The sequence below is a fragment of the Diuraphis noxia genome, unplaced genomic scaffold (genome assembly GCF_037042655.1).
Source record: "Diuraphis noxia isolate RWA-SAM2 unplaced genomic scaffold, SU_Dnox_SAM2 contig0002, whole genome shotgun sequence".
NCBI classification, from domain to species: Eukaryota; Metazoa; Arthropoda; class Insecta; order Hemiptera; family Aphididae; genus Diuraphis; species Diuraphis noxia.
The window spans coordinates 80,198,395-80,215,374 of record NW_028301712.1 but is presented as its reverse complement, the minus strand read 5'-3'; the positions used below and the strand labels follow the sequence as shown (position 1 = coordinate 80,215,374).

The 16,980-nt window shown below is 29.3% G+C and overlaps 1 protein-coding gene across 5 annotated transcripts in view; it reads left to right on the top strand.

Moving 5' to 3' along the window:
- Nucleotides 1-16,980, top strand: part of LOC107161411 (uncharacterized) — a 256,312-nt gene that overhangs the window by 199,643 nt on the left and 39,689 nt on the right. For 2 of the 5 annotated variants that reach the window (XM_089218755.1, XM_089218754.1), the window contains one exon: nt 11,525-11,584. The exons of the other annotated variants lie outside the window; for them this stretch is intronic. In XM_089218755.1, the coding sequence (XP_089074881.1) occupies nt 11,525-11,584 (60 nt within the window). The remainder of the gene's footprint in view (nt 1-11,524; nt 11,585-16,980) is intronic. 5 annotated transcript variants of the gene reach the window in all.

Here is a 16,980-nt window from a genome sequence, read left to right as displayed (position 1 = left end):
CACTTTCTCATCCGCTCAACTGCAGATTTTCTTCGTCAACGAACACATATACCTATACAGAACGCGCGGTGTAACCAGATATTCAGAGATTTGTCACAATAATTTTACTTCAAACTTACCGATGCAATAAATCCAAAAAGCTATACGAGATCGTGAAGTATTCATAAAAATCCACCGTATTTTCATGATACCTATATTGCGTATAATAAACTATTTTGATATAGTTTTTTTTATATATATTCAGTGCCGCCAGCAGGCTTTCCGCAAACCAGTGCACTCAGTGCAGTTATGCAATTAAAGAGCCTCTAAAATTTTTTAACTCATAATATAATAATTATTATATTTTTGTTTCCATATCTGACACTGCCAGCACCTCAACGATCTAAAGATCCAGATGAGTAGTTATGCATTTATTCCATAGCGAGCCCCGCCTGGAACCAGTGCAATATTGCACTACTTGCAGGTACCCTACGCACGTGGACGCCACTGATTATATTATTGTTTCAGTCATCAGCTGTCGTAAATAAATATTACGGTATATTTAATATCGGCCAGACAACAATAAAACGAATAATAACGCACCTAGATATTATAATCCTCCCGCGTAAGGTAACTACGTTATAATGGTTTCAGAGTAAAAATATTATTTATTATTTTTACCAAGTCCCGTGACAACGCGTCAACTTAAATCGCGGTAATACATCACGTGTATCTTATTCTTAATTTTTTTTTATGTATAATATATATATATATATATACATTTTTTTTAATCGCCGTTGTAATAATGAAATATACAATTTTTCTGACAGCGACTACTGCAGCACTTTGTGGCGGTGTTCCCGCTTAATATGTGTATATGCTTTAAGGCGTTACTCCGGAAAACAGGCCGGAAACGCGTTAAGTCTCCCAACGCGAAAATGGCATGTTATAATAATAATAATAAAGTCTGCTTGAAAACTGTTAACATAAACGGACACGAGGTCGGTTAAACGTTAAAATAGTTGTTTGATTGACGTGCAGCGCATCGGAAGCGGAGCGGACAAAAACGCCGCCGCGCCGATGGTATTATTATTTATTAAGCGCATAATACGCGCGGCCTGCGGTGAGCAACAAAATTTAACTAATTTCGTTTAAGAATCCTCGTTCGCGGTATACCGCCACACTGTATATATATAGCTGCTGCACCTCCATAAATATATGCGTGCGTCTGATGAAACTTTTTTAATTGCAATTCTTTGAGTAGTTTTTAATCCGGGAAACTGTAGAAAACGTTTCTATTATAAGACGTTACATTACTTATATTATTATGTAACACCTACAACATACACTGCACACACACACACACACACACACACACACACACACACACACACACACACACACACACACACACACACACACACACACACACACACACACACACACACACACACACACACACACACACACACACACACACACACACACACACACACACACACACACACACACACACACACACACACACACACACACTACTTGATTTACTGCGCGGTTTTCAATACAAGAAATCAGGATGATAAGACTATAAGAATAAACAGGCACCAGACTGTCCCGTTATGTTGTTATCTCGTAGTGAAAGTATTACAATTTTACGCTTCAGTAAGCGCGGCGGACCCGTTCGATGTTTTCGTAAAAATGGATATTAAAAAAAAAATTATAATTACAAATAGATGACACTACCGATTTTTGACTTGTGATATTATTGTATATTTTTTGTAACCCTTTCGGAAACGGACAAAAGACTTCCATCGTAACCACACGATTGGAAACCAATTTGGTAGGTGAACAGAGACTGAGATGCCGGACAGTGTGGCGCCACTCGCGCATACATATTCATCACTGGACTGCAGTTTACCACCGCTGCCCTTTATAGTAAGACATTATTTATCCCTTTCGACTTTTTTTCCCGATACTTTCCGATTCGGTTTACCGACTTTGTCCCTTTCGCGCTCACATCCCTCCTCTCATCTGGCACAACTCACCACTACCCTTCGTCGTCCTGTTCTAAAACTATTTGGTGCTATATCATCCTCATTGCTACTGTAGTTTCCACTCGTCGAGTTTTGTTTGTTTTTTTTTTTTTTTCAATAACTATATTATATTCGTTATTCACTGTAAAACAGTTCTTATTCCAGTTAGTTTAAGTCCGATCCGTCCATAACGACCTTTAACTCGTTTGTATTTTTTTAGTTTTATTAAAATATATGTGCTTTATATTACGGTATTTTTTAAATGTATAATTATGATAATATTATGAGCACAATTTCCGTTTCAAAGTACAAATAAAAGAAATAATGTTTGTAATTGTTATTTATATATAGACAAGTACCAGTGCTTTTATTAGAGCATTTTTTAGAAATGTACAGCTTATGTACTGGCATTTTTTTTTTTAATTGTTATTAATTTATTCTGCAAGAAAAATTGAAAAATGTAATTTATATTGCATATATTTATCTCATAATAAGCAAGCGTATTCAAATCACGAGGGTCATTAAAATGTTCATTATTAGACATTAGTAGTTAGGTACTGTATACAGTTTACCTATTTGCAGCGTACTTATACTGTTTACTACTTTGGACAATGCCAACATTTTGAATAGAATATTAATATAATTTTAGAAAGGTCTCAAAATAACATTAAATTTTCAATCTACTCATCGTTTCTGCTGTGTAGTTGGATTTAAATGTACCTTGTCGTTCAATAATTGAAATTGAATGGTTGTTAAATTTAAGTTTAATCATATATATATATATATAAACATTATTGTGTACAAAAAATAATTCAGACGGTTGATGAATCAGTGTCTACTTCTAAAAATATTTAATTTAAATAGTAACAATTAGAAAATTCATAATATTATGATTTATGCTAACAATAAAATCAAGAGATACTTTTTTATACGTACACTTTTTGTACATAATAAACTTTTATGCCTCAGTTAAATTTCAAACGTATTATGCATTTTTCGTAAGGTTTTGATTTTCAATACTCCCCATTGAAATTCTATATCATTTGTATGTGAGCCCCAGTCGGTTCAATATTCAATATTCATTTAAATAAATACAATTGTTTGAATTTTTAAATTTTAAATTACTTTAAGTTTAATTATTGATATATGATAAACATTAAACATTAAACATAAGATATACTCATATTATGTTATTAATACATTATCTCTTCATGCTGCCGTGCAGCCTATAAAATGTACTAAAATTAATACTCACCGCTGTTATATTGTTAAAACACGCGATGCGCCAATGACCAAACCAAATTTTTTGTTTCCTTGATTAATGGTGCGCAAACAAAAAACTCTAAAAACGTCTTCAATTTTCAGTATTCATAGTTGCTTTTAGTAAGAAATTCAATCTATTTTGATACTTGAAATAATAAAAATTAAACAACTTCTTTTTCAAAACAGTCGAAGTAAACTAACTAAAAACAGCGGGAGAAAAGGAATGTCTACCCTACATGCTATAATATTTTTTGACATCATTTATTTTATTTGTTACCGTAATTCAGAAATAACAACCTTAGGACATAAACATATTACTAATAGTTTATTTTTTCTAATTCTAGTTAAATTTTTATCATTATTTGTGTTGATACATTTTTGTTTCTAGGTAAAGAATATTGAAAATTGAACACAAGTTTTATCATGAATTGTTCTCTTACAGCATAAAGAAATATCGAAAAACACTAAATTTTTTAAACATATTAATTTTTAACACAACCGAATAAAAATAGAAAACTATTGAATAGGTAGTTCGAATTTAATCTTGAATATGATGAAAAAAATTTAAAAATTTAAAGAGTTTTATTTCATAATTGTCTAGTATTATTGCAAATTATATAATTTATAAATACATATTTACATAAGTTGCAATAGAATACCCAAATATTATTAATTGACATTTTAGGAATACTGTTTTAAGTCTATAACGATGAAAACTATTATATATAATTTCATGCTATTATAGATTATTAATTAAAAAATATATCATTAATATTACTATTATTAATTAAATACATATAGTTAAAAAAAATAGAGTTCAGTTCACCCATTATAATAATAAAAAAGTAAGTGGCTTCTATAGTTTAATATAGGTAGGTATATAACATACAATATACATACCTATATGATTATGAAAATATATTGGTCCAGTTTCAAACACACGATAGATAACATAATTATAATTATACGAAATTGTTACTGTGTAGTAAATAGTAAATACGCACTGCAGTACACCATTCAATATAAAACATCTCAAATATGATATTAAAATCATATTGAAAGACATATTAAATGACTACAATGTTAGTAATTGTGTTATTAAAGTATCATAAAAAAGTGGATTAAATCGTAAAAATTTTGATTTATTATCATTAAGTGCTGTATTATAAAGTAATTTAATACTAAAAATATACATTCTAGACGCGGTGGATGAGTTGACCAAAAGAACGGGTTTCGAAAATCTAAAAAAACGCAAATGATCCAGAATCGAGTATAAAATTGAAACCCCGAACAAGAACTCCACCTTAGGTTTTTACATTTTACATGAGAAATGCGGTGTGTAATTGTTATTTGCTGAGGAACACACGGTAAACGGCACCGAAACGTCACCTGTCGCCCGAGATAAATTATTATTATTCCATTCTACCGCAATGCACGCCATTTATTGTCGCAATTCGTCTTGTTCACGTCAAATCCAGTGAAAATCCAAACCGATTTCTCTGGAAATTTATTTTCAGTGTACATTTCCTGTTGTCCTGTTTATTATTATTATTATTATTACTATTATCATTATCCGCTACACATCTAATAATACGATTAGAGTGTGTATATTCATTTACCTAGTATGATATATTATATACCTACGCTACGTGTGGACCAATCTGAGACATCGATTTTCCTGTCGTTGCTTACGTCGAAAAAAAAATTATAATATATACTTACAAGAATGTTTGCACTCGTGTACTATCGGCGCACAATAGTAATCGACACACGTTTCAGAGTTCGACGGAACGATATCTTTAATGGATCTCGGAGAAAAAAAATCCCGCCGCCACCGGGTCTTATAGGTGATCAGGCCGTGAGTTCGATATCATACAATAATAATAATATGCGTGCGAGAAGTATAAATAATGATCGCTAAAGCGTTCGTTTATGATTATTATCCGCTTGTGCTTATATTATTATACTTACTGCAGTGATATTCTCGCACACGCGGGCACGTGACAACTATGCCCGCACAATCGCTCGTTTTTCCACCGCCAAATGGACCTATATTCCCATTCCGCCGTACGCGATAAAGATTTCGGAAACAGATTTGACTACAATATACATTATTTATTACGGGTACGCGTTATTCCGCTCGATTCATCTAGAAACGGGTTTACAAAATTTTCGAAAATTCGTATTCTATGAACCGGATTAGCGCGCTCTATTGATTTGTTGCGAATTTTCACATTTTCGAAATTGTTTCTTCTTGTTATGTAGTCAGTTTGTAAGCGCGAATCAAAGTTTAAGCATTAACATACTTTATCGTATCTTACTCAATTAAATCTTAGCACAAATAATCGGCTAATAATATCACTTATGTTATAGATCTTGAAAAAATTAGCAACAACCATTATGATTTTTTTTTTAAATATTTAATGAAAATCAGTTTATCATAATATTATGTATTATTATTATATCCGAAGTATATAATATGATTTTAATATTTTAATGTATTGCCTGCTTAAGTGATTTTATGAAACATTCAAAGAATAGTAATCAAAACTTCGTAATCAATATAAAAAGAAAATATATATGTATAAAAGTTGTATCATTTATAACCGCATAAAATAATTTAAATACATTATATAATACAAGAAAAATATATATGTTCAAATTTAGACATCGTGAGGATTTTGGAGGATTACTTGGACCTTGTAACTTTTAAAGAGTGATATAAGGGCAAGCCACATTGCTTTAGATACTTGCATACAAAATTTCAATAGACATTATTTTGATTCCAAAAAATCTCTACTCTCGTGACTGTAAGTTATGAAAACGTACAAAAAACCAAGACACATTAAAACTACGATATTCAGTTTCCATCCAATATCAATTTACTGTAAAAAAAAACCTGAACGTTGCACTAAGCTATATAAATCATCATTAAAATAGACGATCAAGCAAATGGTTGCATTAGCCGATTAGGTAAACTGAAAGGATTACGTTAAAAATCGAAATAACCGTTACGATTAATCGAAATTATTGCGATAATTGTGATATAACTATAAACCAGTGATGATGGGATATGATACCTAAATTACAAACTTATTACGTTACGCTCTCAAGTGAAAAATTGTTATAAATTCGTATTCAACATTATTAGAGAAACCCGGACCAATTAATAAGTATTAACTATTTATTTTATTAACGGCGGTATTGATGTTTTATTTGGATATGTAAATAATTATTTTGTTAAAACAATCATTTATTAACAGCGTGTCATGATTTTTAATAAAACAAAAATAACTATGCAACTATGTATATATTATTATTTATACCTTATAATTTATATATAATTGTATTAGATTGAAAACTTAAGATGAAAATATTTAAAAAAAACTGTAGTTCCGATATTTTATTTACACTTTTTTAATTTTTTAAAGCATAATCTACCACAGTGTTACAGTGCTTCGTGAATTAAAAACTTATAATAATCACAAAACCTTTATTCAATATAGTTTAAATAAATAAACTAAATGCACCAAATAAAATTTAAATTATTCGAGGATTCATAAACAACTAGTATCGATGCTATAATAATCTTCTTTAAACCCCCCTCCCCCCCCTTACGCTGATTTATATTATGCTCAAGAGATTTTAAAAAAAGTGCGTATATCTATTAACTTTGTATCGAAATAAAATATAATATTACAACATTTGGTCGTTGAAACCGTATTATATGTTGCAACAATATAGACAGTAAAGAAGTTAAATGGATCGCAATAAGAAAAAATACGAAAATGGACCATAATTTTGTTTTTATGGCTTTGCTATGTACAAGAAAAAAGAACTAAGTGTAAATGAACCCAAAAGTATTCATGGTTTGCGACGTATTTTCATCGTACGTTTTTTATTTCATACTTTCTAAAAGAACAGTATAGACGTTTATTGAAAAAATAATATGCACCTATTTACAACAATATATGGACCATTTTTAAGATTCCAGTCCAGCTTTTTATATAGTATATATCTAATTATCTACGTTATGCCGGTATTTAAACTGATATAAGTATTATATACTATCTATCACTATAAATCCATTATATAATCAAAATATATTACAAAACCCGTATTGAAGATCAAAGTTTCCTCATTTTTATCTAAAATATTTTAATAATTGGGCACCTAACTAAAAATAAAAATAATACTAAGTTTATTTTTTCCGCATATTTCTTTCATTTTAACGTATTTAAAAATTTAGCAACATTTAGTTTTCTATAATAGAAATTTATGTTCCTTATGTGCAAACTATTTTGTAATAATATATGTTAGGTAAATGTATTTTTTTACATTCGTTTATACTCTTAAAACGTATAGTTATAATAATTTAACATTTAAAAATGTGTGAAGATGTATATGCATCTGATATTGTCATATTATAAAATACTCATATCGAAATTAGAATTGATTCTATTTTATTAGACGGCGATAAAGTGAAAAAAAGTAATATATATGAATAATATAATACCTATATAGTATATATAGATTAATTTTTAAAAACGTTTCAAAAAATAAATTATATTGAAACAGTATAATATAATCCTCTTAATACATTAAACATGAAATCCCACAACTATTATATAACATCATATTATATATACGCTAATGACACGCAAGCAATAATAAATACATAGATCAGTCTGGTTATTGAAAATTACGCACAAAATTCAGCAAACCCAATGAGTTATACAAAAATGAGCGACTTAATTCGGTCAGACATTTTATAAAGGAAAAATTCATTTTTCAGTCGTCTTGGCACGCGTCCGACGTGGGCGCCACCAATATAAAAGCCACAATGATGAACGTCGTTGACGTTTTATCGTTAAAATTTAATGTTTATCAGGCCACCAAAAATATAGTTATAAAAGATGTCCATGTCATTGAAAAGCGGTGTAAAGTCTTAAATATAATAACTGTAATGATTTCATATTATTATGTTTCGTCGATGTACGAAAATTCGACAAATTGCACTTTTGCCAAGAATGCAATGTCTCATTTTAATTAACAAACGACACAGTCAAATCGGAACGTATACAAATTGTTAGAAATCTTATTTTTAAAACATAACTTTAGTTGATCTGTTGCCAATTTTCTGTAAATTTAATATTACATAAAAGTTCTTTATTATTTTAAAAACTATACATTTTATATGGGTACTAATTTCGAAAATGTATAATCATTAAGCATATATATCATGAAATAAGAGTCATAATGCTAGCTGTTAAAAGTTCAAAATGAATTGGTAAATTATAAATCAACTGTCATACGAATCATGATTTAGTACCCGTATTATTACGATAAATAATTTCAAAACAAAATTTAGTAAAACCGTACACTTACCCTAAGTGGTTCGTTTTTAAGGGTTGGATGAAAATGTAATAGTTAACATGATGATCGAATAATTCTTGACAGATAATGGGAGAAATGAATATTAAGTACCTACATGCATATAGGTATATGCATTAGTTACTTTTTCGACGTCATATGATAACTTACACGCAATAATTTAATTATTTTAATTCCTTATGTTGACATTGAATCGGAAGAAGCAATGAAACTGAAATTTACGTCAGACCATTACTCAAAAATAAAATATAATAAAGAAACATATAGCTCATAGATGTTTCAATGAACGAATATTCAAATCCCGCAAACAATAATACAACAAAGGGTATTGTAAATTTGTAAAGCTGAGAACTGATAAAACAATACGCATTTTCCATATGAACGAATTCGTGTATAGCTCAGCATAATATAGATGACAAAATTCCGCCGAGCATTAAAGAAATTATTATCAGTAAAAACAATTAATCACTAGTTACTTAACATAATTGCTCTGGGTCGATTTAGTGAAAAGTTTTCATTACATAAAATAACATGTTTTGTTATTAAAATCTACTCACGATAAAGCCCCGTGTCCATGCAAACTGGAAATCAAAAGCTAAATTATTAGAAATGGGATTTAAATCGATTAAAATTCATCTAACATTACCAATTTATATATATGTATATACCATTCAACTACTCAGTAGTTACCCATCATGTTTAGCTCGTTAAAATACAACAAACGAAAATTTTGGACCATATTCATTATAGGTACTTATAGTGATATTTTGATGCTTATTTTCTTGTCATCCAAAACTACTGGATCGAATCCAAAAACCCAACAACTACCTACCTACTATAAAAGCCGAGTGACGTTCATTGTTTGTAACTTAACTTTAATTAGACGTTTCTACGAATTTTTCTCCAAATATAAGAACTCGTCTCATATTTTTCAAGCACCTCTCAAACATTCATCATTTCCAATGAAAGAAGTAAAGAGAGTTTACAAGTCAAATTCTCAGCGTTTTTACAGTTTTATTTTTTTCCCCTATTGCTATAACTTTTGGCCCGTGCCCTTCGGGTTACTAACACGTGTCCCTCCAACTATGAAAGGGTTCAAGTACCTTACCTTTTAAGTGGTTATATAGTCCCTACTCACTACATATAGTCGTTGCACGCCGGCAGCATTGATGTCACACAGGACCTATCTCTACTAAAGGTATGAGAGTATTATGTGTTGTATGTATGCTAAACTGGAAGAAGACGAATAACAGTTTTTTCCCCGTTTTACGTTTTGACTGATCACTTAATCCAACCAAATGTTTTATTAGATGCACACGCGCTGCATAAATCTCACGCTGCTTCTTTCTTTTCTCTGGTCCCAAAAACCATCTGTTGTATACGAACAAGCCTTACATACACTCATTTCTTTTATATACATGTCTGGTTTACCATTTTCACTGCAGCAAAATACAATGTTTTGATTACCTAACGTAATAATAATATCTTATTTTTTTTCAAACGAAATTATTATTTGCTTTAGGTGAAAATAAATAAGTCCTCGTTTTTGAATTTCTTTTTCATTGATTGCAACTCGAAAGTAATTTCCAGTCGAAACGACGACGTCGTTTAAATTAGTAAATAAAGTTTTTAAAACTCCATTTATTTTGCCACAAAGTATAATCCTGATAAAGTTAACATAACGACAGTTCAATTTCTAACAAGAAATGTGTGTTATTGAATACACTGATTCAAGTTGAAAAGAATTATTTCGTTAACATTTTTCCACATAATAGTTTAATAGATAGGATATATGCACCTAAATAAGTTTGTTAAACAAATATTTATCAGATGTCCAAAAAATTATTGTAAAACATTGTCAATTGAAAATCGTTAAAAAACAAACTTGATAAACACGTTTAAAGAAATTAATTTTATAAACCATATTAAAATACCTTTATAAAATATGTACACATTACATAACTTCATAGAAATAATTGTGTACTACGAAATCATTTGTAACCTGCTTATACCTACATCCAATTTGATTAAATCAATAGTTAAAATAACATCCTGAATTCGTCTAATTCAATTTTGTACATAATTATTCAATATAGTACCGAATAATAAATTAACAACAATTGTATTTATCAAAAAACAGAAAATTCAATAAAAAATATCTCGAGCATTTACAAAAAAATATGTATAATATGTTATAATGTATAAAATAAAAACTATTTAAAAAAAATACAGAACAATTACAATGTACATTTCAAAGATTTAAACAATGTAATTTCCAAGATTAATTACTATCATTATTTTATATTTTCTTAATTTTAAATAGTAATACATCATCCCATTAATCAATTTAAAGAGTTTTTAGAGAAACATACTAAAAATAAATCTCCAGAATATTATTATATCATTGAAAAACATAGACAGTTTAAACCAATTTTATTTAAATATACTGCAATATCAGTTGTATTTTATAGTGTTGTTAAAACAAATTACATTTCATTGCTTGAATTATTCGTTTATAAATAATTATAGTTTCTTCCATGCAATTCACAATTATAGTTGTTCGCTGAAGAAAATCATTTTCTATACAGTTAATTGTTATTTACGAGAATCCTGGATATTTGGAGAAAATTATTATACTCAAAATTATCTTGCCAGATGTTTCAAAATAAAGATGTCGAAAGTAAATTTAATTTATCGAATTGCATTTATGTTCGACCGTTGCAGAACGATCGCACTATTTTGATTATTACAAAGTACATTTAAAATGTTAATTAGAATGTCATTTTTTATATTCATGTAATGGATAAAAAAAAAATTTAAAAGTTTTTAATGTTTCCTGTTTTTATTTGTTACAGGTAACGTACAAAATTGCCAAATGGACCAGAAATCACTGTCCCCGATGGGTGGCAAAAATGGTATTTAAAGGAAGCTTTGTTGTATGGAGGGGAACGAGACGTGTTGGGGGCTAAACTTTTTCCGAAATTATATGCTACTCACCACCACCAAGTCACCTCTTCCAGCTCTCAAATAAAAACAAGTACCTACAACTCTCCACCGCCACCTACAACACCGCCCGCCATAATGCTCGTTTTGTATCGTCTTAGCATACACTGTATTATACAATTTACGCTCGAATCGTTGTCAAAGTGTTCGGTGGGTATCGTTGCTCTGATGTAATATAGCGTGGGGGGAGAATGAAAAAAGTCTCATTAACGAGAGTTCGTTAATTGCACAAAGAACCAACAAGGGGACACGGTGAGGACCGTTATAGTTGTACAACACTACAACGACAACTGGCGCTGCTGCAGCGCCGTTATTGCCGTCGTCTCCGCATTATTGCAACCCGGTATTATATTTTAATATAATAATAATGGTTATTATTATTATTTTAGAAAAAACAGTAGCCACCGGACGTTTTATATGTTTTTTAATAAATTTTTTCTCGAAGAACGCTTATATTATTATTATTATTATTATGGTTAACTGCACGTACACGTCTTATTTTAAAACAGTAAAACGTACGAAACATAAAAACCGAGCCTCTTGTCTTTTGGTATAATATTAACGAATTTTAACGACAAAATAAAACTACCTATCCACCTGGTATAAGGAAGGTACAATAGGTTAGCCGACTTATAATACAACTAGCTATTATGATGATGTCTACTGTCTAGAATATAAAGTAAGACATTTCAATACCTAAACTTTTTATTAGAAAATCTCCATTGGATAACCGTTTTCCAATTATTTTAGAGCTTATGAAATTTAGTTGAATAATGTCAAACCCTTAATTTCTAAATTCGGGCCTTAATACATAGAATTGTATAATTATTATGTTATGGGAAAATTATACAAACGTTGATTTTATTCGTGTTATTACGGTTAAAATAAATAATTGAATCAATTAACTGTGAACTATGTTATGTCTAAACATATATTAAATGTATAGTTAATGATTGTTCGTTAATGTATTTCGAGAGATAAAATGCGAAATATCGTTTATCGATAACAATAAAACTGGCAATTTAAAAAAAAAAACTGTCTATTATAGTAGCAAATATCATTTACGGGCCGAAGACTGAACTGCTGTGGAATATAAATAAAGATAAAACGGTATCCGATGGATGCCCAAAAAGGTCTTTAATAACTATGCGAATGCTTTTCAATGTACTCAAATATTCAATTGATTAACCTATAGTCGGCCACTACAGTAAGTGGCCATTAAGATCGGCAATACATTTGTGCGATCCAACTTTGGGCGTTCGAAGTGACAAACTATGTCGACTGGTAATGGATTTAGAGTGATGTGGGTGGGGGGAGATACCGATCGAGACTGAAACAGTGATAGTGAGGGGAACGTATATATATACGCACACACATATATACAAATAAAGGAAAGAGAGAGTGAGAGCGTCAGGGAGTGGGCAAGGGCATCTCAGTCATGATGAGCTTTTAATGAACATGGGGTAGTAAAGGTTTTAAACAGTGCATATTAAACGAGCAAACAAGAGTTGTGTTGTATTACAGAGGAATGGCGGGGAGAGAAAGAGTGACTTACACAAACAGCGAGATTCATCTCTATAGGTATTTCGTATAGCGTGGCGTGCACCTATGTGATTCTTGAAACTTGCGAAACGCTCTAGCAACAATTAATGTTTAAGGCTAATTATTGCTGCAGCGAGACAAAAGATAAATTACAATAGATTTCGGTCCAAACGTCCGTCATATACATATAGGTACACCTCATTATGACGAATACTACTTCTATAATAAACTATTGCAATATTATGTAATAAGACAAATTATTAATAATGTCAGATATACGTTCCAATACATAAGCTAACATTTATGCGATTACGACCCAAGTATATTATATACCTACGATGGAACTCATCGTCACTGGGTCCTAAAACAATTATTTCAACTGAATATCATAATGTCGGGAATTTAATTTTACACGTTATTCGATGAATGTTGTACACTTGTACGTATCGACTTATCTAAATGTCGACAAGCTCAAAAGGAAAGTTTGCACAATACAATTGCACTGAGAATAATAATATTTCGAATAATCCCGCATAATCTTTTTATGTGATAATAAGTCATCTGTATTTATTCTATAAAAATATTGGATAATATTATTCATGTTTGGAAATTTTAAAATAAAATCATTTATATTCCAATCCACATGATTTAAAAAAATATAATAATATAAATAAAATAAATATTTCTATGTAAATGTATTTTTGATTTCGTTAAACAAATGAACATGGTTAAGAAATAAAATAAAATTATTGTTATTTAAATTTTACTGACTTTTATATAAGGATATTAAAATTGTTTTTTGAAGATTTTACGACTAACACGTAACCATGGCTACACTAGAATAATAATTATTATGGTTGTTAACGTTTATTTATTTGAATATAGCGTGCTCTTTTGTAGTGTGCCTACTTGAATACGGTTTTGTTTTTAATTTGTGTACTTTTATTATAACTAAAATATTACGTTTTATATCATAATTTAGATTTTGAAAGAATTGATGAATATAATATTGAATTTACAATTATTATGTGTGTTATTTTTTTTTATAGAAGTATACGCAATATTTATAATAAAAATAATTCTTTGACTTTAATTTTATTATTTTTATTAAATTAAATTTGAATCTTTTTGGTTTTTATGAAGAGGTTAAAACTAAAATTCATATTAACACTAAATTAGTAAAATTATTTTTTAACTTAGGTAATTGATTTTCTTATTTTTGTTGTGATTCAAAAATATCAAAAATTAAACTTAACATTTTCTCCAAATGATTCTTTTCATTAATCTTAAAAACATCATACCAGATTCCTATAGTATAATATAGTTCATACTGGAATCAAAAAAACTAAGGAATTTGCAGTTATAAACATTTAAGTTAAAATTAGGTCAAAATTAACGAAGAACAACGATTTTAATTATTTTGTTATAATTCAAAACTATTATTTATGGAGACTTGAAACTTCTTTGAATATTAATATGTTATAAATTATTATATTTTATATACCCAATGACATTTTCAAAACATTTAGATTGACTTTATGCTATTACTTCATTTATACTACGAACCTGTATTCATAGCCTTTTGAAGTAAATTGGTATGGAATCTAAAGTTAATAACAATACTATATTATGATATTAACACTTAGCAATATTGTTTGAAAGAATGTCTTTGTTGAGATTCTTTTTTGGGATGCAATGATTTATTGTTGATTTCGAATTTAACATATACCTTCATTAGGTACAATTTACTTAATGACGAAGTTTACCCGACACCCTCTGTACAATAAATAGGTTACCTGCCTTCTCCGTTTTATTTTTATAATTGATTGGTAATTACTTACTCAATATTATGTATATAATATTATGTTCTCATCGAAAATAATATCGATGAATATTAATTAGGCTAGGTACCTATATTTTTATAATTAAATTATGAAACAAGTTAAAGTATTATTTTAACACGAAAATTATGGAAATAATAGATAAGTACAATTTTTTCATTCCAGTGTCATAAAATGAAACTTTTTTTACACTTTTTCTCTAATTCGAATTTATCATTTTATAATGAGCGATGACTTCATAATGATTGGAACATTAACCATTATATTTATAGAGGTACAAATTGTGACAATTACTTATAAATTAACATTTAATTGTTTAAGGATTCAAAACACGACGATGCACTAATTGTAAAAAATATGTTGTTAACGGAGTTAACGAAATTCAACGTTATATCATCTCTTGTCAAAATTATAAAAAAATAATAGGTACTCAATAGTTAGATAGAGGGCAGGTATGTGGGTAGGTATAAGTACTGATATACAATTACGATTATTATAGTATGAAGAGCACTTGCTACTATATTTTACTCTTTTTGCGTGCAATTGAATAGGCACGCATGGATTGATAAATATCAAAAGAAGAGAAGGCACACTCTCTCATCAGTCATCATTATTATATATTTTTATATTATCTTCATGTATACTTATCGTGCTGGCTATAATTTCACATAAAATTTATATGAATTCTTTTCGTCATAACGCATGACAAGTTTACATAATCATGAAATATACTGTTTCGATTTATACTTACAAGTAGATTATAATCAATAGTTTGAAAAAAAAAACTACAAAGATACGAGCAGATCAAGCTTTATTATTCACTTTCATAATAATAAACCACATCGCATCACTTTTATAAACGTAGAGCGTGTTAAAAAATAAAACCTAACGAATTATTGGTTTATTTAGATCAACGTTTGGTTTTTTTTTTTTTTGTAATTTTTATTTTATTTGTTCTTGTGTTTAAAATATTTGATTAATTCGTATAACATAATAATGAAACGTTGTTTTGTATGAATAACTATACACATAACAATCATGCATGAACTGCAAATATAATAAATAACAAAGGAAGTATAACATTACTACCTATTACCTACTCGTATAATATACATACATTATACATACATTTATAAATATTTGATTTGTACATTTTAAATAGTTCACGATTATTGAATTATATAACTTATGTTTAAATATTAAAATTTTTTTTTTTTTTTTTTGTAAGGAGAACCCGCGGCAACATAGGCCATTGGGTGTGGGGTGGTACGGTAGGGATTATTTTTGTATGTTTGTTTGTAGGTTTTTAATTGGGTAGGGTTGTAACACGTGTTTGTGTAAGTGTGGCAAGGATATGTTGCTAAAAATCCCGGGTGGTCACCCATCCGGGAGCTAGCAACTGCGGCCGGTACGTACGCTCAGTGCGTTTCCGCAGATTGAGCGTACGACCGCGCCTCACCAAGCCACAAATATTAAAATTAAAACTAACCTAGGTATAATATTTATCTTTAAATACAGTGTTTGATTAACGCCTGACTGAAGACGAATGATATTATAATGATATCAGGCGGACACAAAAAGTTAAAAATTTAACGCGTAAACGATTCGACGGGATAAGCAGTAAACTATAATATAAGTCATAAACGAACTGATGATGATTTAATACTATTCAGTGTTATTAAATTTCAGCAGACAAGAAGTATACATTTAATCGAATCAAAGGCCGATCCATCAACACGCATTATTGTCGATAGCAATTAGTTCAGATCACGAGCAAAGTTTGTTCTATCCGACGTTCCTATACATCGTGAAACGGAGGAAAGAATAAATATATATATTTTATACCAAAGTGTAATAATTATTTTCTTTCGGTAGAATAAAGAATTTAATACAAGAAATATGTATGCGCTTCGAATTCTCGTTAT